The sequence below is a fragment of the Dryas octopetala genome, chromosome 4 (assembly GCF_963921425.1).
Source record: "Dryas octopetala chromosome 4, drDryOcto1.1, whole genome shotgun sequence".
In the NCBI taxonomy this organism is placed as follows: domain Eukaryota; kingdom Viridiplantae; phylum Streptophyta; class Magnoliopsida; order Rosales; family Rosaceae; genus Dryas; species Dryas octopetala.
In genome coordinates, this window is record NC_141369.1 from 22,172,316 (window position 1) to 22,196,433 (window position 24,118).

At 36.3% G+C, this 24,118-nt stretch overlaps 3 protein-coding genes across 4 annotated transcripts; 1 reads left to right on the plus strand and 2 right to left on the minus strand.

Annotated features, from left to right (window-relative positions):
* The first annotated feature begins 1,701 nt into the window (after positions 1 to 1,701).
* On the plus strand, positions 1,702 to 5,667 carry LOC147288242 (equilibrative nucleotide transporter 3-like). Of its 2 annotated transcripts, XM_086240003.1 has the most exons (11): positions 1,702 to 2,336; positions 2,441 to 2,475; positions 3,048 to 3,115; positions 3,225 to 3,329; positions 3,633 to 3,788; positions 3,875 to 4,018; positions 4,118 to 4,223; positions 4,477 to 4,649; positions 4,746 to 4,906; positions 5,033 to 5,291; positions 5,371 to 5,667. In XM_086240003.1, exons 3-11 carry the CDS (start codon positions 3,074 to 3,076, stop codon positions 5,476 to 5,478), a joined length of 1,254 nt encoding a protein of 417 aa, XP_086096129.1. In that variant the 5' UTR covers positions 1,702 to 2,336; positions 2,441 to 2,475; positions 3,048 to 3,073; the 3' UTR covers positions 5,479 to 5,667. The 2 variants fall into 2 exon arrangements, with proteins under 2 accessions (XP_086096129.1, XP_086096128.1); XM_086240002.1 differs by having other exon boundaries at positions 1,702 to 2,475.
* On the minus strand, positions 5,660 to 8,423 carry LOC147288243 (putative GPI-anchored protein At4g28100). The gene is made up of 2 exons (XM_086240005.1): positions 7,235 to 8,423; positions 5,660 to 6,786 (listed from the first exon to the last, which is right to left on the minus strand). The coding sequence occupies exons 1-2, from the start codon at positions 7,856 to 7,858 to the stop codon at positions 6,454 to 6,456; spliced, it is 957 nt and encodes a 318-aa protein (XP_086096131.1). The 5' UTR covers positions 7,859 to 8,423; the 3' UTR covers positions 5,660 to 6,453.
* A 10,591-nt stretch (positions 8,424 to 19,014) lies between these two features.
* LOC147288244 (transcription factor MYB102-like) lies at positions 19,015 to 20,269 on the minus strand. Its single transcript, XM_086241619.1, has 3 exons — positions 20,137 to 20,269; positions 19,900 to 20,029; positions 19,015 to 19,798 (listed from the first exon to the last, which is right to left on the minus strand). The coding sequence occupies exons 1-3, from the start codon at positions 20,267 to 20,269 to the stop codon at positions 19,015 to 19,017; spliced, it is 1,047 nt and encodes a 348-aa protein (XP_086097745.1).
* Positions 20,270 to 24,118: the final 3,849 nt, after the last annotated feature.

A 24,118-nucleotide genomic window follows, 5' to 3' on the forward strand; every position in this document is an offset into this window, starting at 1 on the left:
TTTTCCTTAAACAGAATGTAAGATTGTTCGGTTTTGTTTTGACTTACTTCTTTTTGTTTCTTGATGTCGTTTTGGTTTTTGTTCTTTGTACTTGTCGTTTTGCTTAATGAAGTGCTTCTGTTTCTTTCACCGGCCAAAAGAAAAATCTAAGACTGTTAGGTTTTGCATGCATTACATGCGCGCATCGTAGGCATGTGTACAACAAAAACATGTTCTTTTTAATCTTGGTTGAAATAACAACAAAATGTTTTAATAATAGCAGATGGTAGTTATTATTGGATACATGGTGGGTTGGGTCGTGGACGGACATTAATATTGCAAAAGCCGAATATAATTACGTAGGTACGACTGTAAGTCTGTAAGTAGGTGCAACGTTAACCCATTTATTTCGATTTTAGATCCATATGTCACGATCTCTATCCTATGATTCCTATCCTATCTCCTTTTTTTTTTTTTTCTTATAACTGCTTGATTATCCCCATGTTTATTTAAGTGTTTATTAGAAACAGTGTCTTCGTTTATTTATTCTGTTATAAATAAAAATCAAATAATTTTAAATTTGATTGATTTTTAATAAGAATGATTCTTGAACGGAAAACTAAAAAAATGAGGGTTTGTTCATAGAATGACTTTATAGATTGGGCCTATATATAATTTCTTTTGGTTTTTATGAAAAGGAATGCCCATAAGAAGCTTCTCCTATATACTTTTAACATTTCTATTAAAGTTCAAAACTGTTAATGATAAAAGCTCAAGCAAACCCACGGAACATCCTATGAAAATTTACAAAACTCATGCCTAATACCCAATAGGCCATGCAGGTAAAATGCCCACGAGACCAAAATTATTTGGAAGCCAAAACACTTAAGAGCCCATTATAATTTTCCTTTCTTTTTTCTTTTTTGGTTTAGGCCCATAATGGTTTTCTACTTTTCTAAAGGTTAGGAACTACTCAAATTGCATTATAAACTATTTAAAAAGAGAAGAAGTTCATTAGAAACTATCTAGCCTCTGGCCAAAAAAAAAAAAAATACCACTCCAACAAAACAAGTGAAAAAAGGCCAAAAGAAAAGAAGTCAAAGTCTCCTTAAACACATCTAATTGTGGACTCTACCTCTTATACTTATGCGTGTGGGATACTTGTATTGCATACAAACAACATTTTAGCTGAGCTGCCAAACCATCTCGATCTATAAGATTATGGTGTTGAGTGTTCTTTTGTGCTTAGGTATGTTTTCAAATGACAACTTGGGTTTAGACTTTAAATGTAATTCAAAAAATTGCCTACCCCAGATTAGATAGATTGTAATTTCATGATTAAATTTCATATATTAATTGAGGAATATATATGAATTTCTATTTTATTAAAATTGTGACAATTTATTGTAATTTCTAGATATATCGGTGGATTTTCAATTCAAGACGTGATGAGGTATCGAATTAAATAATCCCCTAAAAATAATATTGTTGTAAAAAGCTTGTACAAATATTAAATACACAGATGCCCAGTGGAATGACGAATTGACGATGAGTGAGGAATAAGCGCCGTAACGGAAGAGTCAACGCCTCTAATGTGAACCCGCAGAAAAAAACGTCTTGTTACAGAGTTTCACTCCTCGTCTTTCACGCAAAGCCAACTGTATGGTTGACGTCGTTTAAAATTCAAATGCATCCATCCATTATCTTCTTTCCCTGATTTTATTTTATTTTATTTTTTTCCGATAATTGAGATGTTTTCCCGGGAAAAAAAAAAACAGGGTAGAGATTCCGTTCGCTGATTCAATTCGATCGTCATTGAGTCCTGATTGATCACGTCTTTGGTGAATGCCTTGCATGCCGGACTCGGATTCCGCAGACGAAGTTTGAAATACTGAAAACGCAGATCAGATGATGCGAGACTTATTCCCCATTGGCCAAACAAATATCAGAAAATTAAACAAACGTTGGATTTGACTATTTAATTACTTTCCTCGCAAAGTTGTTGTTTGGGGTCGTTCGTCGTTACCGCATACCACAGAGATACTGCCACTCTGGTTCACACAGTTGACGTCTAGAACCCAAATTGAGTTTCCATTTTTTATTTATTTTTGTTGTTATTTTATTTTATTAAAAAGAGGGATTCATTTTTGCTAAGGTGGAGTAACACCCGCAAAAATGGATTCTAAAAAGAGTGTTCTGTTCCCATTTGTATATAATAATATATAAAAGAGGACCAAATACAGAAGATTCAGATTCCGATTACAGTTTTCAAGATTCAAAAGTCTCTTACTCTCTCTCTCTCTCTCTCTCCACACTCCATACATATCCAATTCCAATCCACCCACCTTCTTCTAAGAGTAAGTTTGTATCTGTCCTTTTCGATAAAGATTTAGCTTTGTATGTTTATCTGTTACATAACAATTTTATGTGCTCTCCCACTTTGTGTATCTGTATGTTGCAGATAGAGAGAGAGAAGGGGGTGAGAAAAGGTCAAAGGTGATTAATTGCATTCATAAATCTTTAATTGGTCTTTTTGGATTATTAAGTTTATTGTTTCGTTCCTATGCGGTGGTTGGAATATCTCTGTTTTCTTTCTTGCAGTGTAGCTTTAGGTGAAGAAGAGTATACAATTTAATTTGTATGATGCATTAATGCATTTATAGATTTAGGTTGGACCAATGCTTACTTAAATGTGTAATACCTTCTCTGGTTGGACCAATGCTTACCAGGTCTTTTCATGCTTACTTAAATGTGCTCTAAAGCTAACATGTTCACAACGTTCTGTTTGAGCTGTGCAAGCAATTAAGATTCACACGAGCAATTTATACTTTATTCATAATCATTGAAGGGGGGGTTGACTCTAGAAACTCCATTTAGTGGCAGATTCACACGAACTAGTATTTAATGTTAAGAGTCTTGTTATTATACTGATCAATTTAAGAGGACCAACTGGATTGCAGAGGAATAGCTGGACAGAATCCATTTAAATTTTATTTCCGCACATGTTCTATTATATAGGTTATTAAGTATGGGATTGTTGTGTTAATCTGACATAATATAACTTGTAGGGGAATTTGGTTGAAAGGAAGTATTCATGGCAAAGCTTGATGAAAATGGATCCCCTGCAAAGCTTGAGGTTTGCAACATTTCTTTTGTTTTCTTTAGCTAGAATGAACTTGTAAGCAACTAGTAACTCCATCTATTTGTTCAAGTAGTTTCTGATATACATTTGTTGTGATCAAAAGGGGAGGTATACTGCCATGCTAGTGTGTTGGCTTCTTGGAAATGGGTGCCTCTTTTCATGGAACAGTATGCTTACAATCGAAGATTACTATGTTGCCTTGTTCCCGGTAATTTTCGTATCCCATTCTTGAATTCTTGTTCCCAGTACTCCTGTAAAAGCATTCCTTTGATTAGTTCCTAACCTGCATATTAATGTTGTTCTAATAGACATCACTCAGCATCAGCTCAAATCAGTTCTTGAATTTTCCCCTTTTGACATGTATACATATTGATATGATTTGAATTGAGAATCTATAATCTCTAGTTCCAGCAATATATTCTCAGAGTTGCTTCTGAATTTTGTACAAATAGACAGTATGTTTGATTGCCTCATTTTTTAAGGTTTTGTTTTCCTTTTTTCCCTTGTGCAGCATTACCATCCCTCAAGGGTTCTCACTCTAGTATATCAGCCATTTGCGCTTGGGACAATTTCGATATTGTCCTATCATGAGGCAAAGATCAATACTAGGAAACGAAACCTATTCGGATATACCTTATTTTTTATAACAACTCTTTTGGTATTAGTTGTAAGTGCTTTTCAAATCCTCAAACACTATCATTAATTGAAGTGCTATATATTATTAAGCCTCTAACATTTTTCATTCTGCCATAGTTGGATTTAGCTACATCCGGAAAAGGAGGGCTTGGAACTTTCATTGGAATTTGTGTCATTAGTGGTGCTTTTGGAGTTGCAGATGCTCATGTGCAAGGAGGAATGATTGGAGACCTCTCCTTCATGCGTCCCGAATTCATCCAAGTCAGTATTTTTTTGTTTAACTTTTGTATTTCTTCAGGTTTTCGAAATTTATAAACGTTGTTTTAAGTTTGCAAAGTTTTCTTGTTTTAAACTGTTCAGTCTTTCCTTGCTGGTTTGGCTGCATCAGGGGCCCTAACCTCTGCTTTGAGGTTAATCACAAAGGCAGCATTTGAGAATTCCCAGAATGGTCTTCGCAAGGGAGCCAGTACGTTCAAGTCCTCAATTTTTCATATTTCTTGTTGAGCATTTTATTATTTTCTTTCGTCCCAGATTCTACCTATGATACTTGGTGGGTTTAATTATAATGAGTGTGTTTATTCACTTTGACAATCCATATAGACATAGTTGATTCTTGAATTCGATCTATACAGATCATTGTAAGTTCAACTTACATAAAAACACTGAACTTTTGTTCGATTTGGTTATTAAAGACTGGTTTATGTTTATGTGCATTGCAGTTATGTTCTTTTCCATCTCCACGTTCTTTGAGCTTCTCTGTGTTATTCTTTATGCTTTTGCCTTTCCAAAACTACCAATTGTGAAGTACTACCGCTCCAAGGCAGCTTCAGAAGGTTCTAAAACTGTTTCAGCTGACCTTGCCGCCGGCGGCATCCAAACATTACCTCAACGAGTATGTTCTTTTCTCCAATACATGCTGAAAAATTGTCCAAAGTATTCATGTTTTAATTTTTTTTTTTTTTTTGAAAAACGTTACAATCTTTTGCAGGATGAGGAAGACCCTAAAAATTTGGAACGGCTAGGGAACAAGCAATTGCTATTTCAAAACATTGATTATGCAATTGATATGTTTTTAATCTATTCGCTGACCTTGTCAATTTTCCCTGGATTCTTATCAGAGGATACTGGATCTCACAGTTTGGGTACATGGTATGTGTGAAACACTAGTACATGACAAGTTTTGTGCCTTGGTTCATTGTGTGTGTTTGTGATAATGTGTATTGTATCTTGTATGGTTGTGAATGTATCCTAATATCTGGAGATATTAATATTCAGGTATGCACTAGTTTTGATTGCTATGTACAATGTGTGTGATCTTATTGGGAGATACATTCCACTCTTGAATTCCCTGAAGTTGGAATCGCGTAAAGGGCTCATGATTGTGGTTCTCTCTCGCTTCTTGCTCGTCCCAGCATTCTATTTCACAGCCAAGTATGGTGACCAAGGCTGGATGATAATGCTTACATCCATCTTGGGTTTGACCAATGGTTACCTCACTGTCTGTGTCCTCACTTCAGCACCTAAAGGCTACAAGGTTTGTGCACTACATAACACTTAAATTAACAGTTTTTCAAGATGACCATGAAGTTCATTGAGTTTGGTTTTTGATGCAGGGGCCTGAGCAAAATGCCTTAGGAAACCTGCTGGTGTTGTTCCTACTAGGAGGTATATTTGCAGGGGTAACACTTGACTGGTTGTGGCTTATAGGCAAGGGCTGGTGAGCATTTGTTATAGTCTGGTTAGAAGGTTATTATTATTTTTTTCATATTCCAATTTGCCAGGAAATGACTGGATTTGTGATTTTTAAGAAGGGTGATTGAGAGGGTTAATAACCCATGCTTCTGTACTGTATTTCTGGACTGCAATATCTGTACAGTGTCTTTTGTGGAAATCAAAAATAAATTATCCAACCCCAATTTCCATGTATTATTATTATAAAACTCTGAAACTTTCTTTGTATGCATACACCAAATGGAGCCTAAAATGGACTCACTAAGACATCAGAACTAAGCCCACTTAGGGGCTGGAGCATTGTGCTGGAGTTTGGACATGCTGAATGGGCCATCTTTCTGGCCCATAGTTTTCAAGTGGGGGTTACAATCAGGACAAACATTCGTCCGCAATTCACTCCCTACTACATGTGAAACTACGGAATCGCCATCCCATAAATACATTAATTAATTCCCTTCCTCCTCATATAACAAGGATTTGTTGGGTTTTATAATCCGAAAATCTTTAGCATCTTGGTCCCAAATCCCAATTTTGCATTACCATGCGACCAACATACTGACAGTCGAAAGCCCCAACAAATTCATTAATGTGCTTTGGGCACCACCACCACTTTAATCCCAAATGATTTTCCATAAATGTAGTCTAGAAATTTTTAGTTCCATTATTATTTATCCCATCTTGCTTACGCTATTCTTGGTCCAAACAATGGTGCAACCTGTCACGTGACCCACTTATAGTAGCATTCTGGTTTGTAGCAGAAAGGAGAGGTTAGAATACTAAGCATGGAAGAATAAAAACAAATGCGAGTGAGTAAGACCTCCCTGTACTACTAGTCTTCTACCAAGTCTGAAATTTACAGTGGGCAAAATGACAAAAACAGCCCAATAAGCCCGTTTGTCTACTAGCATCACGTGACTGACCCGCAGGGACTGCCAAAAAAATGGGCAAAATCAGAGACTCGTCCCCTAAACAAACAGAGACACCAAAATGATTAGGGGTAGAAAGGGAAACAAAAAGATGGACGGTGGTGATGCGGACGCTTGGGCCTTCTCGAACTGCAGCGAATCAACGGCCAGCGGCATGTTCTCCTGGTCCGGGCTACACTTGGACTCGTGCGGGGGGTGCGCTCTGTACATTATGGCGCGCAACACAGCCGAGACGGTTGGTATGTACGCCGTTTTGTTTTTCGCCAGCAGCCACGTCAGCCCCATGAGCTGGCAGTCCCTGTTGAACATCTTGCTCGCTCTCTCGCTTGTGGACCTGTCACCCGCGGTTTCGTTCTTGCTCCCACCCTTCAGCTGTAATTATCAATCAAGTCAGAGGGCATTCTCGTCCATAGAAACTGACCACGAAATTATATGGTAAGGTCATTTTGAAAAATTTGGAAAATCATCCAAAATTTGAGCTCAAACACATAATTATTGAGTATTGCTTCATCTATGTGGAGTAGTGTTTAAAAGAAATTCATCAAGATTATTTCTATAAAATTTTAAGAAGAAAATATATAATTGAAAATAAAAAAGGACTCATTTTAAAAAAATATTAGTTTTGGACTTGGTAATATACTATTCAATCCCAAAAGCCAAATCAAATTCTTTATTTTCTAATTACTACTAGTCTACTACCACTGAGAAAATGGACATCCACCTAATATAACAAGAAAATTACCCTTAAATTACTTTTTAAGAAAAAGAACATGCCCCAAAAAGTTGTTTAAAAAAGAGAAAGTTGAAAGACGAAACTGACCTTCTGAAGGGCACCGAGACACTTGGTGCAGCCAGAATAGGAAGAGTTGCGGCAATTCTTCTCCAAGTTCTTAACCGCCGCGGTGGGCGTGGCGTTGTGAAACCCAGACACGTTGAACGCCGCCGGACAACTGAGGGAGCTAATCTGGTGCAGCCGGATCCCACAGAAGCACAAAATGGCGTCGCAGCTCGCGTTCGGCTGCGGAATCCGAATATTCCGGCTCACCAGCGAGCTCTGCAGCGAGTTCACGCACTTCTGCGAGTCGTCCGGCATCATCGGCAGGTCGCCTCCTGCCGGCGCCGGCGCCGATGAAACCTCCAGAGCCGACCTCGCGTGCGCGGCGAACAGCCACGCCGCCAGAACTGGGCAGCAGCGGCTCCGGTCCAGGTCTCGGCCGCAGGCCTCGTTGACGCCGCCGAAGAGCTCGTTGGAGAGGTCGAGCCGGCAGGTTTGGGTCTGGGTTTGGACCGGGAAGGCCGGGACCGTGTTGGGTCCCGGGTACTCGCCCGGTTTGAGTGGCTGTCCGTGACCGGTTACCGGTTCGGCGAGTAAACTGGCGAGGGAGATGTGGAGGTTGGTTAGTAAGAAAATGAAGAACGCGAGAGTGGAGGGTAATGATGGCATTTTTGAGTGAAGTGAGTGAGGTTATGATGGGGGTGGTGTTTGGTCTACGAGAAAAATGATGAGAAAAAGGAAGACTGGTGGGTTAAAAAGAAGAGAACTTTGAATCTGCTTTTGTTTGCAAAGGAGACAACTTTATGCTTCTCTGAAATTATGAAACGGTAAAGTGGAAAAGGAGGAGATTCTGAAATATTCAAAGGAGAGACTTGGTACTAGAAATAGTGTTTTGTTTGCTTTTGAGGGCTGCTCTCAGCTCTGTCTTTCCTTCCCAACCTAAAAACAGAGCACAAGCTATGAAAATTGAACAAAAATTGGAGTGAGAAATGTGAGATATATGGAAGATGGAATTGGAAGAAAACCCACAAGGAAAGATTGGTTTTTCCTTTTCTTTATTTTTCTCTCTTTCTCAAACAGGTTCTCTCTCTAGAAATGAGGGTATGATTAGATGTGGGGGTTTATAATCCAGATGACAAGGAAAGGTGAGCCGTGAGTGAGCTGACTCAGAGATCTCTCTCGATTTATGCAAGAGCAGAGAGTAGTCTCTAGTCTCTAATATCTAGTCCCTAGTTCACGAAGCAAAGTAAGCACTCATCAATTTGTATAATACTATACTATAGCACATATTTTATTAGTACTTTTGGTATCAATAATTTAAAGGAAAAGGGTAATGGGGGTCCATGAGAAATAGAAAAATATTCGTTTGGTGGAGGCAGTACAATTCATGGGTTTGCTCGATAGGAAAAGGCTGTGTAAAGATTTGTCAGCTTGTGGTGTCCTTTTCCTTTTCATTCTCTAATCCTCCTCACCCTCCCTCTCTCAGATTCAGGCTGATATGAAAGTGCCTTCTTTTTTGAGTGATTGCTGAACTTGCTACCCCTTCTCTTCTTTATATTGGTACTCATTTGGGTCACTAGCTAGTCACATTTCGTGCTTATGGCATTTTGATTCAATGTTATGTAACTTAATGTGTTGCTAATAGAAGAAAATGGTGTAATTCATATATTTACAGGGCTAAGATGGTAACATGATTTCATGACAAAGTTAATATGCAGCTAAAAAGGGATAAAAATGAAAAGAGAAAGTAAAAGAGGGTAAGGGAGAGAGAGAGTTTTTATATATTGAAACTTGTGCATGAAAAGGGAAACGTTACTGTTGGTGCAGTGCAACTTTGGAATGGGAGGGAGGGAGGGCATCCTAGGGATTTGACATTATGTGCTGAACTCTTTGGAGCAAGCTGTATGTGTGTGACTTGGAGCGTGTGGTTTTACTTGCTGCTTATTAGCTTCTTCTCTCTCTCTCAGACAACAGTCGTGCCCTGCGTGACAGCCAAAGCACCCAACTTTTTACAAATATAATTATTTTTCAGAAGATAATATAAAGTAGTAATATATAATTGCTCACCCTCAGATAGAGAGAGAGAGAGAAAGAGAAGACATAGACAGAGTGGTTCACATGGAATGGCCACCTTCCAAACTTTCAAAGAGTGTTTTACCTGTTCCTTTTTATATGGCAGGAAAAGAAAGATTGTAAAATGTCCAAAATAGTGTCCACCAGCTTCTTCAGAATTCAAATCAGTGTTAAGGGTCCTTTGGTTTTATTGTTATCTTTGTGTATATATTATATTCGCTTTCTATAGAGGACAAATTAGCACAAACCCAAGTAGGTTCCATTTCCATATCACATATCACATATCACAGAAATTAAAAATAAAAAAAGTGTGGAAATTATAGAAAGAAAAACAACTGTCAAGAATGAAAGACATATAGACGTTGGATTAGAGACAAGACAAATATAAAGCGCCAATCAAGAAAAAATTATTCCAACCAAAAGTTCCTTTGGGAAAAGCTCATAGGCACTCGTTTCCCCCACAGGCTTTCCTTCTTTACCTTCATTTTATAACTTTCTTTTGTAAAGTTTTTTTCTCTCTTGGTTATTGGGATGGGTCTTGGGTCCCTCTATTTGAAAAATTACAAAAAAAGAGAGAAAGGATTGCAACAACTACAGCATACTAACAGAGGCTTTTAGCCACAAATCAGTTTCGTCATTAAAAACCTTAATAGAGTGTGAAAATAATATTTTGGTATATACTATATAGGAACGGGAAAAATTGAATCACTTAACTTAAGCGATAATAAAGAAAAGGGTTAAATACATTTTTGGTCCACGAACTTTAAGAGATTTCTCAATTTGGTCCACAAATTTCAAAACGTGACAAAAATACCCATAAATTATCCAACTTTTGTCAATTGAGGAAATCTGTTAGCTTCCATCCACAAAGCTAACGGAAACGGCCATGTGAGAAACATGTGACCACATCCCCAAGGGTGGTTTCGTCCATTCAGACCCCTTTCCACCCAGTTCCCTATGTCCTTCCACTCCCTGCGTAAAGTATTGAAGATAGAAAACAAAAGGAATCTTGCAGAAAGAAAACATGAGGAATCTTGCAGAGAAAAGTTAAGATGAATTCCTGTTTGGTAAGTGAGAAAGTGTGAGTTCTAGGTGTAAGATCGGTGCTATTGTGACACTTGGAGTCTGAAATTTCAACAAAGCTAGGATGAATTTTCGAAGAAGGACTAATATAAGCCTGCAACCAGTATATGGTCAGTGTTTGACCCAAGATCTATAGTTTATTCTCTTGTTTAGTACTGTGATCTATACTTTTTCCTTTGTTTTTTCACTTGTGGTCCCAGTATGTCTGGCTGATTATGGATTTTTCATGTGGTCCCCCAATATTGAATTTTAGGGTTTTATTTTTGTTGCATTGCAATAAGTTATGGCAGCTTTGATACAATTGGTTGGTGGGTATTATTTATATGGATCTATGCATTGAATACAATAATTTATTTTCACAATGTTATTACCATGGTTGGAGTTGGTATCTTAATTCTTTGTTTTGCCATTGCATATTGGATCATATATATTTTCTTAACACAAAGCACGTACTACTCCCTGCAATATATAACACAAAGCACTACTCCCTGCAATAAATGACTACTAGTTGAAAGAGTCCACACTCATTTGCACCCTTATGCTGCCTTTTTTTTAGAGTCCACACTTTCTTTATGCTGCCCAAAACATATGACAAATACTCAAGAGGTAGTGGCCTCATCTATTCATTGGAAATTACATTAAGTTTCTAGAGCCATGTATGTCCATCAGTTTTGTAGAGCTAGGATTGTTCCTGTTTATGTTTAATTTGTGGGCTTAGGCCCACCATCATACTAAAAAAAAAGAAGGACAACCAGTAAAATCTACAGGTTATTAATGTCAAAATTCATATTCAAATTATGGTATACCATATTAGTCTGCATTATCATTGTATTGATGGTTAAATCTATTGACTACGTGATTTCTTTTACAAAATGAACTAATGAATATTAGGAGTGACATTCATGTGTATTTATGTTTTGCCTTAAATTGCAGATAATTATGATGGACACTTTACTGTTGAAATGCACCATGGGGGACGATTCTTCAATATAGGTGCAAATGAGTCGCACAGGATATATGTGGGTGGCTCAATAACATACTTTGACTATTGTGACAAGAAATTTATGTCCATGTTAGACTTGACAGACATGGCTAAGGTTGAAGGATATACAGGGGCTTGTGAGTTTTGTTATAAACTTCCAGGTACAATAGATGATGAAGGCTTGATGGCACTCACCAATGACTTGCAGGTGTATGATATGTGTAACTGTGTGCCAATTAACAAAGTGATAAATGTTTATTTGTCTACTATAGAACCTGTTATTGATGGAGATGAAGAGTTTTCCCCACTAATGCATGAGTCAATGCATGCACACAAGAGACAAGATGAGGTGCTTATTGAGGACTATGTAGAGTCAGCTAAGGATGGTGATAATGAAGAGGATGATCCTGACTTTTTGGATTCTGAGTATGAGCAAACTGATGATGACTTGGATTTTGATGAATGTATAGATCCTGAGTGTGAGTATGTAGGCCCTAGCCAAGCTAAGACAACTGATGGTGCTGGGACTTTAAAGAGGACCAAAACTCAAGTCGGCACATCAAAGAAAATAAACCATGAGGTTGAGCCAGAAATTGTGGAGTCTGCAGATGAGTGTGCATCTGAAGATGAGCTGAGAAGTGTGGATGGTGATTCTGAAGATGATGGAAATGGGAACCCCAAAAAAAAGTTGCCAAAATTTCCTGTTTTCAATCCTAAGACAGATCTAAAAAATCCAAAGTTTTTATTGGGACAGTGGTATGAGTCGAAGAAGTTGTTTAGGGAAGCAGTGAGAGCATATGCAATCAAGATTGGCAGACAAATTAAGATTGTGAAAAATGATTCTACGAGAATGATGGCAAAGTGTCAAGGAAAGTGTCCCTGGACTATCACTGCAAACATGGCAGATGCAAGTGGTACATTTCAGGTTAGAAAGTTTGTTGACAAACATAAATGTTCAAGGATGGTGAAAAACAGAAATGCAACCGCAAAATGGATCTCAGAGAAATACTTGAATGTATTTAGAACTAATCCAGACTGGAATGTGACTGCATTTGGGGAGACTGTTAAACAAGACCACTCTGTTAAGATTTCAATGGCATCATTGTATAGAGCCAGGAGGAGGGCACTCAAAGCTGTTGAAGGGACCTATATGGAGCAATATGCTTGTCTTTGGGACTATGCTGAAGAACTAAGAAGGACTAACCCGGAAAGCACAATTGAACTGCAGAATGATGCAGACAATAATGGAAATATGATCATCTTTAAAAGGCTTTACATATGCTTTGGTGCAATAAAGAAAGGGTTTAGGAATGGCTGTAGGCCTTTGATTGGCCTGGATGGTTGCCACATCAAAGGCCCTCATCCAGGGCAACTGTTGGCAGCTGTTGGTATTGATGCCAACAATGGACTATATCCAATTGCTTGGGCAGTGGTAGAGGTTGAGAACAAAAGCTCATGGTGTTGGTTTTTGCAACATTTGAAGGTTGATCTGGAGATCAACAATAGCTATGGTTGGACCTTCATTACAGATAAGCAAAAAGGCCTTGTTCCTGCTCTTGAACTTGAGCTACCTCACTCTCACCATAGGCATTGTGTGCGCCACTTCTATAACAATTTTAAAGTCGATCATAAAGGCCTCACATTGAAGAATATGCTTTGGGATGCAGCTAGAGCAACTACAATGGGAAAATTCACCAATGCAATGGATGTAATCAAGGAGGCAGATGTTGAAGCATATAACTGGTTGCAAAAGTTTTCACCAACAAACTGGTCTAGGTCTCACTTTCATACCTTCCCAAAATGTGAAATATTGCTTAACAACTTATGTGAATCCTTCAATGCAGCTATCATTCAAGCAAGAGACAAACCAATCCTTACAATGCTTGAAAGGGTTAGGATGTATGTTGTTAACAGATTGGCAGTTAGAAGGCAAGCTGTGGAGAAGTGGCATGACGATATTGGGCCTAAAATTCATAAGATACTGGAGAAGAACAAAGTGGATGCTGGTTGGTGCTTGGCTCATTGGAATGGGGAAGGGAAATTCCAAGTAACTTGTCACTATGGTACAACCTTGACAGTGGATCTTAATGCAAAAGAGTGTAGTTGCAAGAAATGGGACTTGAGTGGTATCCCATGTCCACATGCCCTTGCTGCAATTTTCTGGAAAGATCATGATCCACTTGACTATATTGATGAGTACTACAAGAAGTCCACATATCTGAAGGCATATGAGCCTTATATCAATCCAATTAGGGATCAACAAGAGTGGTTTAAGACAGGATATCATCCAATTTCTCCCCCAGTGTACCACAAACAACCTGGGAGGCCAAAGAAGAATAGAAACAAAGAGCCAGATGAGGTACCTGCAACTTATGAGCATGATCCAACAAAGTTGAAGAGGCTTTATATTAAAATCAAGTGTAGCATGTGTGGTGGAGAAGGTCATAACATCAGGTCTTGTCAAAGAAGGAAGAATTCAACTCAGGTATGGCACAATCAAAATGATGTGGTATAGATGGTTGTAATTGTTTACTAATTAATTCATTTGACTATATGCACCTGGTTTCATGTAGGGAACCTCTGGTGGAGAACAAGCTAGAACATCAAGGAGGGCACCACCTAGAAAAAAAGCTACTCAGGTATGCTTTTAGTAATTATTTGCTGTTATATTCTATCACAGCATCAATGCACACTTTGACTATAGTTAATTAATCAATGCAGGGGAGCAACCAAGCACATAACACTCAAGGGAGCCAGACACATGTGAGCCAAGCCAAAAAATGCCCTGTAAGCAATCAGATAAAGGCCTTTAACTTTTTGTGTTTGTATGTAAAATTCACTGCAATCAATTGAAGCCATAACTCACTTTGACTACAGGTTAGAAGGACAAGACAGACCACTACGAATCACTCATCTCAGCCCACTGGAAATATCTCATCTCAGCCCACTGGAAATATCTCATTTCAGCCTACTGGGCAGACCAATACTCAGTCAAGTATTCAATGGATGCCATCACAGAATGCCAATTCTGAAACTGACTTGGGTGGGGAGTATGCATGAAATTGACTTAATTTGAGACATCAAGCTGATGAATTAGCTCTTAAGAGTGTTTATTTTGGAACTTGTACTTGGAAATTATAAATCTAGTTATTTAGGGGACTTGTAGTTTATTAATTTGACTTATTTTGGTAAGGGGTTAAAATATTGCACAATTAGATTACCCTGATATAGTTATAATGTTATTTTGGCCATGTGATGGGATATGAATGTTATTTGTATGAGAGTAGTGTTCATTTTGGTGAGAATTCACTCATGTATATTTTGTAGCAATTATTGGCAAAATCCTATAATCAGTATGAATGATATTTTGTGGAAAAATGTTGGCAATATTGTGCAATATTCTTTCAGATGAAATGAAATGGTACCATAACTGTCTAGTAAGCCAATATTTTTAAACAACAACATCATTCCATTTCCTTTCTTTAATCAACCACCCACTTTCTTTTTCATTTCTTTTTGTTCTTTATCCCACAAACCCCACTTACTTTAAACAAACTCCATCTTTTTGTTCTTTAAACAAATGTAAATTTTCAATTGTCAATTTGGTCACGTTCCATTAATTTGTCCAGTAAGACAATGTGCTTGTAGCCATTGAATTCATTAGTTCAAAAGAGTCAATACATATTCATTTGAAAAAGCAGTCAGTACATATTCCAACCCCACAAGCCAAAATAGACTACTCCACCCACACCCATACATTACATAGCATATAGAATAGAAATACCTAAGCATTACTAAAACTAGCATTACATCACACTAGAAATTTCCCACCACACAGTCTACATCAGCTACCCATATGACTATTTGCATTTTCCATTCCACATCACCAATATCACCAACCAAGATACAACCAACAACAACCACAAAATCTTTTCTCTTGCTCTACTCTTGTTGGATTCGAGTTGCCCAATACGTCTCAACAGCCCTGGGATCACTTGTTTGGATCGCTCACAAATGGGTGGATCAATCCACATGAACAACCCACAACCACCATGGCTCTGTCACATGAAGAAATATAGTGAAATAAAAAACCAGGTATGATACCCTCACTGATCTCTCATTAAAATCAAAATAAAACTCACCTGATATCTTGCACATGCGAAGAACCTTCTCCCTGGATTAGCATCAGTCCATGATGTCTTTTGTTGGGCCAACCTTGAACAATGACAAAAAATTGGATCCATCTTCTTCCTTGTTTCAGATTTCTCTCACACAACCCAACTGTAAAATCCAAAAATCCAAATGTTTCTTAAATGCTAAATGCTTTATTTTGTTCAGAACCCAAGCCTTAATAACATCTCTACCTCCTGACATAAATAGTATAAGATTAGATTTTTTTTGGGAAAATGAATGTACAATGGTGGGAAAATTGGCAGAGAGTGGAGGGAAGTGGAAGAACATAGGGAACTGGGTCTGAATGGACGAAACCACCCTTGGGGATGTGGTCACATGTTTCTCACATGGCCTTTTCCGTTAGCTTTGTGGATGGAAGCTAACAGATTTCCTCAATTGACAAAAGTTGGATAATTCGTGGGCATTTTTGTCACGTTTTGAAATTTGTGGACCAAATTGAGAAATCTCTCAAAGTTCGTGGACCAAAAATGTATTTAACCCTAAAGAAAAGGTAAGGATGGTGCTTTTATCGTGTTATTCATATTTCTCCATCAGGTATTATTATATACAAGAAGATTAGGTTGATTCAAAAGAAGTCTTGCCAAAGTGTTTGGTAATTGAGCTTGAAAAGTAGGAAAGGAAAAGCCTAAAAGGAGCAATCATGGTGTTGCAAATCAAGATTATTGGGCCAAGTCTTCCATACTGCTGGTACGGTTGTCGGGTATTGGTATAAAACGTGGTATCTTTACTCTCTAGCTTAATTTCAGTAGGAGAGGTGCTGGACTAGATTGTTAATCTAATATTGTAGATTGTTCATTTGTTCATCAACTTTAGTTCAAGTAGTATGGAATGAATGGAGGTGATGGTAAAGATTAATATCCCATATAATAAAAAGAAGAATACACATTCAAATGATAAATCGAAGTGATAGTGTGTTAAGTGTTAGCATAACATATAACAATATTTACCAAAAAAACATAACAAATCAGACTATCAATCTAAAATCAATTTATTAAATTAATAATTCAGATTTATAGTTTGACAATATAGCATATAACTTAATAAATTTTAGTATTAACGATTTAGCGTCCATTAGATTTGAACTTAGATATAAAAGACTAAGTACTACTACTAGACCAAATCATCATTCAAAAAAAAAAAAAAAAAAGGACAAACCGGACCAGAAATATGGAGCAAATGCCAAAATGGGCCACTTGAATCCAGGTTGGCAGCTAATAAGGATCGTTCAAGCCCAATGTTAAACACAAGGGTCCGTTCATATTTGACACACCGCCCACTTAGTTAACCATCAATTTGGAAAGGAGCTAGGCCCACTTATGGCTCCCTATATCTTCTCCGTCAATGACACAAAAGTTGACATGTGTCGCATTGAGTCAATGTCATCAAATGCATTATAGCCTCTCTTTTTTCTTTTCCAGCCACCAAATAGAAAAGTTATCTTGACTATAATACTACCAAATGTGCATTTGCTCTGGACAAAATTGAAACATGTGAAAAATAATAAAAAGAATCCATCAATCAAACAACAACTGGTCTTTTTTCCTTTTATTCCCCACTAAATTTTTGACCTACACATATTTGCTTTGAATATATTTGGATATTTTTTTTTTTAATGGGCGATGTCATGCTTTGCTCGATTCTTGGATAAATCACGTGAAAAAAAAGTTAGTTGGTGAAGTTTTAATTCGTCTCCTCTTTAAGGTGATATTAAATGCATGTATTGGATATCCATTAATTGTGCCCCCACTTTAATATAGTGGAAGATAAACTTGTTGTTTGAAATCATCACAACAACGTACCATATATATAATGACCTATGGCAAATATTCTTTGTGCGATTGGTACAAATTAAAATGCGAGCAACTTTTGTATTTCTACATGTCTTTTAGTTTGAAACTAAGCAGTGTGGAGAGAAGCTAATGATAGTACCAAAAGACTAGTCGCCCTTGTGTATCTCTAAAGTTACGAAGAAAATAAGTGGAAAGTGATAAAAGGGGACATATATATATATATGCAATTTTGATAAAAATTGCTAGCATTTGCATCTATACAATAATTTCTCTTTTGGCAATGATCGATGATGGAGAGATAAAAGGGGGCATGTAAAGACAATAACACACTTTTGACCTTTGAAATGAAAATTGCATGTATTTTGTTGAATACATATTGTGAGATATATACTAGCTTGTGGTTGATAAAGGAGTACGTAAGTGCTTTGTGGGAATTGGGCGGTAGAGAAAATGCCAAGAAAGACTCAAATTAAAGAGCTGGAGTGTGGCAATCTGGCAGGTCCCAAACTCAATAACATACAAAGATCATCCAAAAACATACAATGCTTCATCAGACTTCTACCAAATTAACTACGTTTTCCACATACCTATTTTCCTCATCTTTATTAATTTGTTCTTGTTTTGGGTAGTGATTAGTAAATTTTGAATGCATGTATGTAGAACATGCAATTGTCTCAATTGCACCCTATACCAATCACAGCCAATATTTTGCAAGGTCCAATTTTTACACAATTAAAAATGTTCAATGCACTTGTTGTTTTGGGTAGTGATTATCCGCCATTGCTAGCTGCTATATATAATATTAAAATGCTATATATAAGTGCATTATAAAGGTTATAGCTTAGATTCAATTCTAGCTAGCTAGTTGCAAATTCATATAACAAATTAATATTGAGGAAAAGAAAAAGGGTACGTGTTCATCAAAATGCATGTGGGAATTCATTAATTTTGTAATTTGCTTAGGAATTCCACATTATTATATGTGTAACAGGGTGCTCTTTAGAGCTAATGGAAAAGGGTTAAAAAAATGTAGAAAAATTTGAGATCTTCAAAATAACTGTAATTCATTTGACTTTGTAACAAGATCGACAAGATTATCCAATACTAATAGATGAACTCTATGATACACATTTATACATTATTTAAAGGATTAATTGATAAAGTTCTAATAATATATATATTTTTAGTAGAGTACTCAACTACGTACCATTGATATATAGATTTACATTCGATTTAAACCTTAATAATCCTGTAAATTAACCTAAATTTATCCTTTCTTCACTATTTTCGCTTATTGTGCCTTTACACTCATCTATTTTCATAGTCACTGATGAAACAGACGCATGGTAGCTAGTGGTGACGGCATGGCGTTGTGGTAATAAGATAGGATGCAAACTTTAAGTTTAAGATAACATTAATATATACTTGGCCAAATTAGAAAATGATAACATTAATTAATTAATATATCCTTTGACAAGATCAATACTTCATGCACGGAAGAGAAAATTTATATAGTAATGCATGCAAACTTAATTTAATATAGCATTCTATTTTGGTGCTTAAAAGAAAAACTGTACAAGGAAAAAGAATCTCAATCTCATTATCAACATCAACTTCAAGACATCAAAACTAGAAGTACACAATGAAGTAAATTAATTGAGTCCAAATTCTATCATAATTAAGAAAGCCAATTATATATAATATTACATGATGAAATCGTTGATATCCAAGCTGTCTGGGATTTCAAACTTCAACAAGCTGCTGCAATAGCTTTCTCTCTCATCCTCAGTGCTGCTGTTGATGTACGTACCTGATGAATTCAATGGAGTTGGGCTCGAATAAGGGGTCGACAAAACAGAATCGAAGCTGAAATCGTGAACACTGCTGTTGTTTAAGGATTGGAAATATGAATTATTTTCTGGAAAGTCAGGAATGGTAGGATTAGAAGTACTTCTGCAAGGCACATAGTTTGGCAACTGAGAAACAGCAGTACTATTCAAATTGGAAGGGACTATATTTTCTTGGGAAACTGGGCAGCTGCTAAAGTTGGTCATGCTGGGTGAATACCCTTCCACATTGATCATTTCCATGAGCTGTTTTGCCATGTCAGGAGAAAACTGATGATTGGATTGTAAAGCTGGTGGAACGAATTGGGTATTTTGATGATCGTGTAGATTGTTATTTTGTGAAAACAAATCTGGGTTTTGTTCTTGTCTGAGTGATGAGAGAGTGGTTATGATCCTCAACAGCTCTGGATTCACAAGTGGTTGCTGGGCATGACCCAACAAGCTTGACCAATTAAGAAGTGCAGCTGGATTGCACATATATGAACCAAGAATGGAGGAGAGGTCCATAAGGTCTAGGCGTGGGGCGTGAGTCACCGGATCAATTCCCATTCGCAGAAGCCTTTTCCTGATGTGGGTGTTCCAGTAGTTCTTGATTTCGTTGTCAGTCCTTCCTGGCAAGCGAGCAGCAATCGCTGACCACCTAAACATTAATAATGTAAGAGAGAAATTGATTAGCAAGTGCAATTAATTAATTAGAGTCTGTAAAATGAGAATCAATTACTTAAATTAAAGCATACATACTTGTTTCCCAGGATGCTATGTAGTTGGATTATGGTCTCTTCTTCTTCGAAGGAGAACCTTCCTCTCTTTATATCAGGTCTCAGGTAGTTGGTCCATCTAAGGCGGCAACTCTTCCCACATCTTTGAAGTCCTGTATACACATTTAAATTCAACATTAATTAATTACAAGAAAAAACTCATAACAAATTAAATGGTCGAAAGCGTTTTCACATTATAAATATATGCATGTATATATACCTGCGTTTTTTGGGAGGTTTCTCCAATTTCCAGGTCCATGTTTCTGAATATAATTGATGAGCAGAAGATCTTCCTCAGAGGTCCATGGACCTTTCTTGAGTCCATTTTTATCACAACAAGGAGCTCTTCCCATTTTGTTTGTTTAATTTCCTTGACAGTGGCACTGCTATAGCTAGATGGAGTAGTGGTACTTGTAAAGCTAGGTAGGAGATTGAAGAAGGCTAGCTGTGTATGACTTAATATTAGAAAGTTTAAGTTGCTGGTCCAAAATGGAAGATGACCCATTTATATAGTGGATGGATACATGGATGAAGTTTGAGAAACCATGCCATTTGAAGTCAAAGGGATTTGGCGCCGGCCTCATGACACATGTCCATTTATGAGTAGTACTTGAAATATGATGATGATCAATGGAAGATATATTAGGTGTATGTTTATAACACACGTAAAAAAAGAACTCGCACATGTAAAAAGATGACATGCTAGCTATAGTTTCGTTAATCATATATAATTAAACAGTGATTACTCTGTTCACACTAGAATTAATGAATATAAATTAACATATTAATATATGTGCATGTTAAGGGTGATATATATATACTTGGATACAATTGTGCCACCAGAGAAATTTATTGATGATAATCAAAACTAACTTATATATATGCTTAACTTGGGCTTAGGGGTTGACCTTAATGTTTCTCTCCATTAACGTACCCAATTAAACTGAAAATGATTGGACAGTAAGGTTGTTAGATCTCCTATCAACAAAGAAAAAACCTCCCCTGTTTCATTCACTCATTGTAGTACTCTTTTCCTATCAACTGTCTAACTTTTAAGGTTACTTGCCCACTAAGGCCTTATTTCGTTTACGTTGGCTGCCATCAGCATTGTCAATGCCCCCAGTACAATCATAATTTTCCATTTATTATTTACTAGAAATTTTACTTCGAATATTTACCCAAGCACGAGATCATCGATCCCCGGCCACTTCAAGGACTTTAATTTAGTGTTTTGGGTGTTAAGCTAGGTTATTCCAATCCAACTCTTAATTAATAGAGTATATGGAATTGAACTAATATTTGCTCGAAAATGAATTTTGGAATGTAGATATCATGTCTAAAATCAGAATTTTTGCATGATCTGGATATTAATTAGAGGTAAATAATCCTATATGAGGATAGAGAACACGGAAGTTTGGTCCATGTTGATTCTTGACATGTTGTGTTTTTTTGTCATAATAATATGTTGAATATTTTGGTGACCATCTGTTTTAATTGTCATTTTTCTAAAAGTGTACTTAATTTCTTGATTGGTTAGAATCTATTGGAAGAAATAATTGAAAATATTTCTTTGCTTGCTCGGTCCTACAATTATTGACAAAATTTTAATTTACTTTATGTTGACAAATTTGACATCACAGAAATGTTGTCCTTTTTAAAGATTGATAGGAACCTTATCCTGTTTGTGTGTTTTGTTAGAAAAGAAAAAAGCTACAATTTAAAAAGGGAAAATTGTGCTGTATTCCTATCATTTGGGAAAAATTAAGAAACTATATAGTTGTATCTACTAACCTCTATTCAATCATGTTGACTGTGTGTGCATGCATATACATACATAAATGTTCTTTGTAGAACTGAATTTGAATTATTGTGCCAAAGCAATCTTAGCTAATTAATTTGTTTGTTTTGTTTTGTTTTTGGGCTTCATTTCCCAGTGTTTTACAAGAAAGATTTTGAACAATGATTATTAATTGTATATATTATATTGTAAAATTATAAATCTGAACCACACATTAAAGATTAATAGTTAACTTAATTAATGATTCACACTAGCTTACATGCTAGCTAGAAGATAAAACTGTAATATAAATGAAATTTTCTATTGTTAAATATGTTGTATGTTAAAACCTTTTAAGTTAACAATCTCATCATAATATGTGAAGCATTTCATAAAAAGGAAAAGAAAAAATTTAATATGAAAAAGCTCTTGATGATGTGTTATCTTGTAACTCTTGTTAACACATGTTTCACATCTCGGTACTACCTTTCTAAGCTGGAACTATATTTTAAATCATGCCACTGAAATTCAGCCACGTAATCCCGGCCAAAAAACAATTGAGCCACGTAGTAAAGAGTGACAGGTGTACTTCCTACTTTCCAACAATAAAGTCAACCATCTCAACCAAAGTCATCTGAAATTGACATTTGTCCTCTCTGGCTTTGGCTCTGCGTGCAGTAAAACAATATTGAGTGTATATGTTGCTTCTTCTGCGGTAGCATTGTAAGGCAAGTACTCCATCCATCTGAAGAATCATATATTTGATCTGAGTCATTCAAAGTCAGGTGCTACAGTCCATCCACTTCTATCTAACATTACCCAAATTGGTCAAATATTTTTTAAATTATTATATAACCTCAATCTAGTAATCTAGCTACTGAGATTTGCCATTTGAGGTCAAAAGGCTGCTGCTGCCTGCGGTTGCTTGTTTTTCTTTGCAATCAATCTTCACCTTTCTTCCTTGCCTTTCCAAGACAAAATCTAGAAGAATATGAACATCCATCTGCTGCTTCTCTAACCCTTTAAATATTCATATCTAATTAAGGACCTTTGTTTTTCAATTTACATGATATCAGCTCTTGAATTTCGATGAAAAAAGAAGTTTAGTTCAGCTCTTACGTTTTCAATATTATACATATGTCTCAAAACAATATAACCATGCACGTATAATTTTAATTTATCTTAATTTGTCTCCCTGTTTGGTGTCTCCAAGACATACATTAATTTATCTCATTTTCTTCTCTTCGGGAGGCTTAATTTTTTTTTCGTTTTGAAAGGGCGGGAGGCTTAATTTAGAAACTTTTACGCATGGCTGTGACACATGCCCAAATGTGATCAGTTTCTTTGTCTAGAAAAAGAACACAATAATCAATTACTAGATGATGACTATACACGCATATGTTTTTTCTGTGGTCGTGGAAGGTTTGTACATGCAGTCGGTCGTCACTGTAATTAATTGATTATTTTTAAGGGAATGTGATCGTGAATTTGATGCATGGTATTGCTTTGCTAACATAATATACCAATTCAGGTAATTACACAGCTTGTAACAAATCAAGGGTTGGTAGAATATATATATATATTGTATAAAATATGGTAGTTAGTATAAATGTACGTTGCTAGCTAACTTGCTGATATATATATGTGAGGCGTCCAACCCAACAAACTTTGAATATCAATGGGCTTTGCTTATCGTGTATAACTGTGTATGGTAGTTAATTATATCATGGGGTATTAATATATATATATTTTTTTATAAGAGGTGTATTAATATTTATAATTAAAAGTATATGGATATGGGATCAAATTTTTTATTTATTATTAATATGGGATTGAAGTTTTGTGGACGGAATAGATTGACCCCTTAATTAATATTGTATATTTGCATATATTCCATGCACATTGTTTATACTATTATACGTTCGTAGTTGTTGTATGTGAGATCTGCAGTGGTACTATACGAATTTGAGGATCAGATTACAGAGAGATTCAGAGAACATCGAGCATTGACCCGCCTCATGAGGTCTCAGCTTTTGTCACTTATGAACACGTGGACGTGCATTGTGGTACTCATGCATGGCAAAATTACACGTAAATGATCGACGTTGTTGGTTGTTTTGGTGTGTTCATCAACTAGTTTTTTGGGCCACGTGCCTTGGAATATGAGTACTGGTACACCTCCATATATAAATTTGTCCAATAATGTAATAATATTTTATTTATCTAATTATAAATTTATTCTGATTTTTTAAATAAATAAGATTGTATATGTTTATTATTGGCTCAATCACAAAAGCATCCACCAACTATGAGGGGTATTTTGGATTGGTCCATAAACAAAAAAATGTTTCAAATTAATACACTAACCAATAGAAAGTTACAAAATAACACATACGTTACAAATTTCGTCAATAAGGGCGTTGAA

Coding starts and splice junctions, on each gene's coding strand:
- LOC147288242 (XM_086240002.1), top strand. CDS start 3,074: ATGGCAAAGCTTGATGAAAATGGATCCCCTGCAAAGCTTGAG. Junction 3,789..3,874: donor CAACTCTTTTGGTATTAGTT/GTAAGTGCTTTT, acceptor ATTCTGCCATAG/TTGGATTTAGCTACATCCGG. Junction 4,224..4,476: donor TGGTCTTCGCAAGGGAGCCA/GTACGTTCAAGT, acceptor TGTGCATTGCAG/TTATGTTCTTTTCCATCTCC.
- LOC147288243 (XM_086240005.1), bottom strand. CDS start 7,858: ATGCCATCATTACCCTCCACTCTCGCGTTCTTCATTTTCTTACTAACC. Junction 6,787..7,234: donor GTCTCGGTGCCCTTCAGAAG/GTCAGTTTCGTC, acceptor TGATAATTACAG/CTGAAGGGTGGGAGCAAGAA.
- LOC147288244 (XM_086241619.1), bottom strand. CDS start 20,269: ATGGGAAGAGCTCCTTGTTGTGATAAAAATGGACTCAAGAAAGGTCCA. Junction 20,030..20,136: donor AAACCTCCCAAAAAACGCAG/GTATATATACAT, acceptor ATGTGTATACAG/GACTTCAAAGATGTGGGAAG. Junction 19,799..19,899: donor CATAGCATCCTGGGAAACAA/GTATGTATGCTT, acceptor ATTAATGTTTAG/GTGGTCAGCGATTGCTGCTC.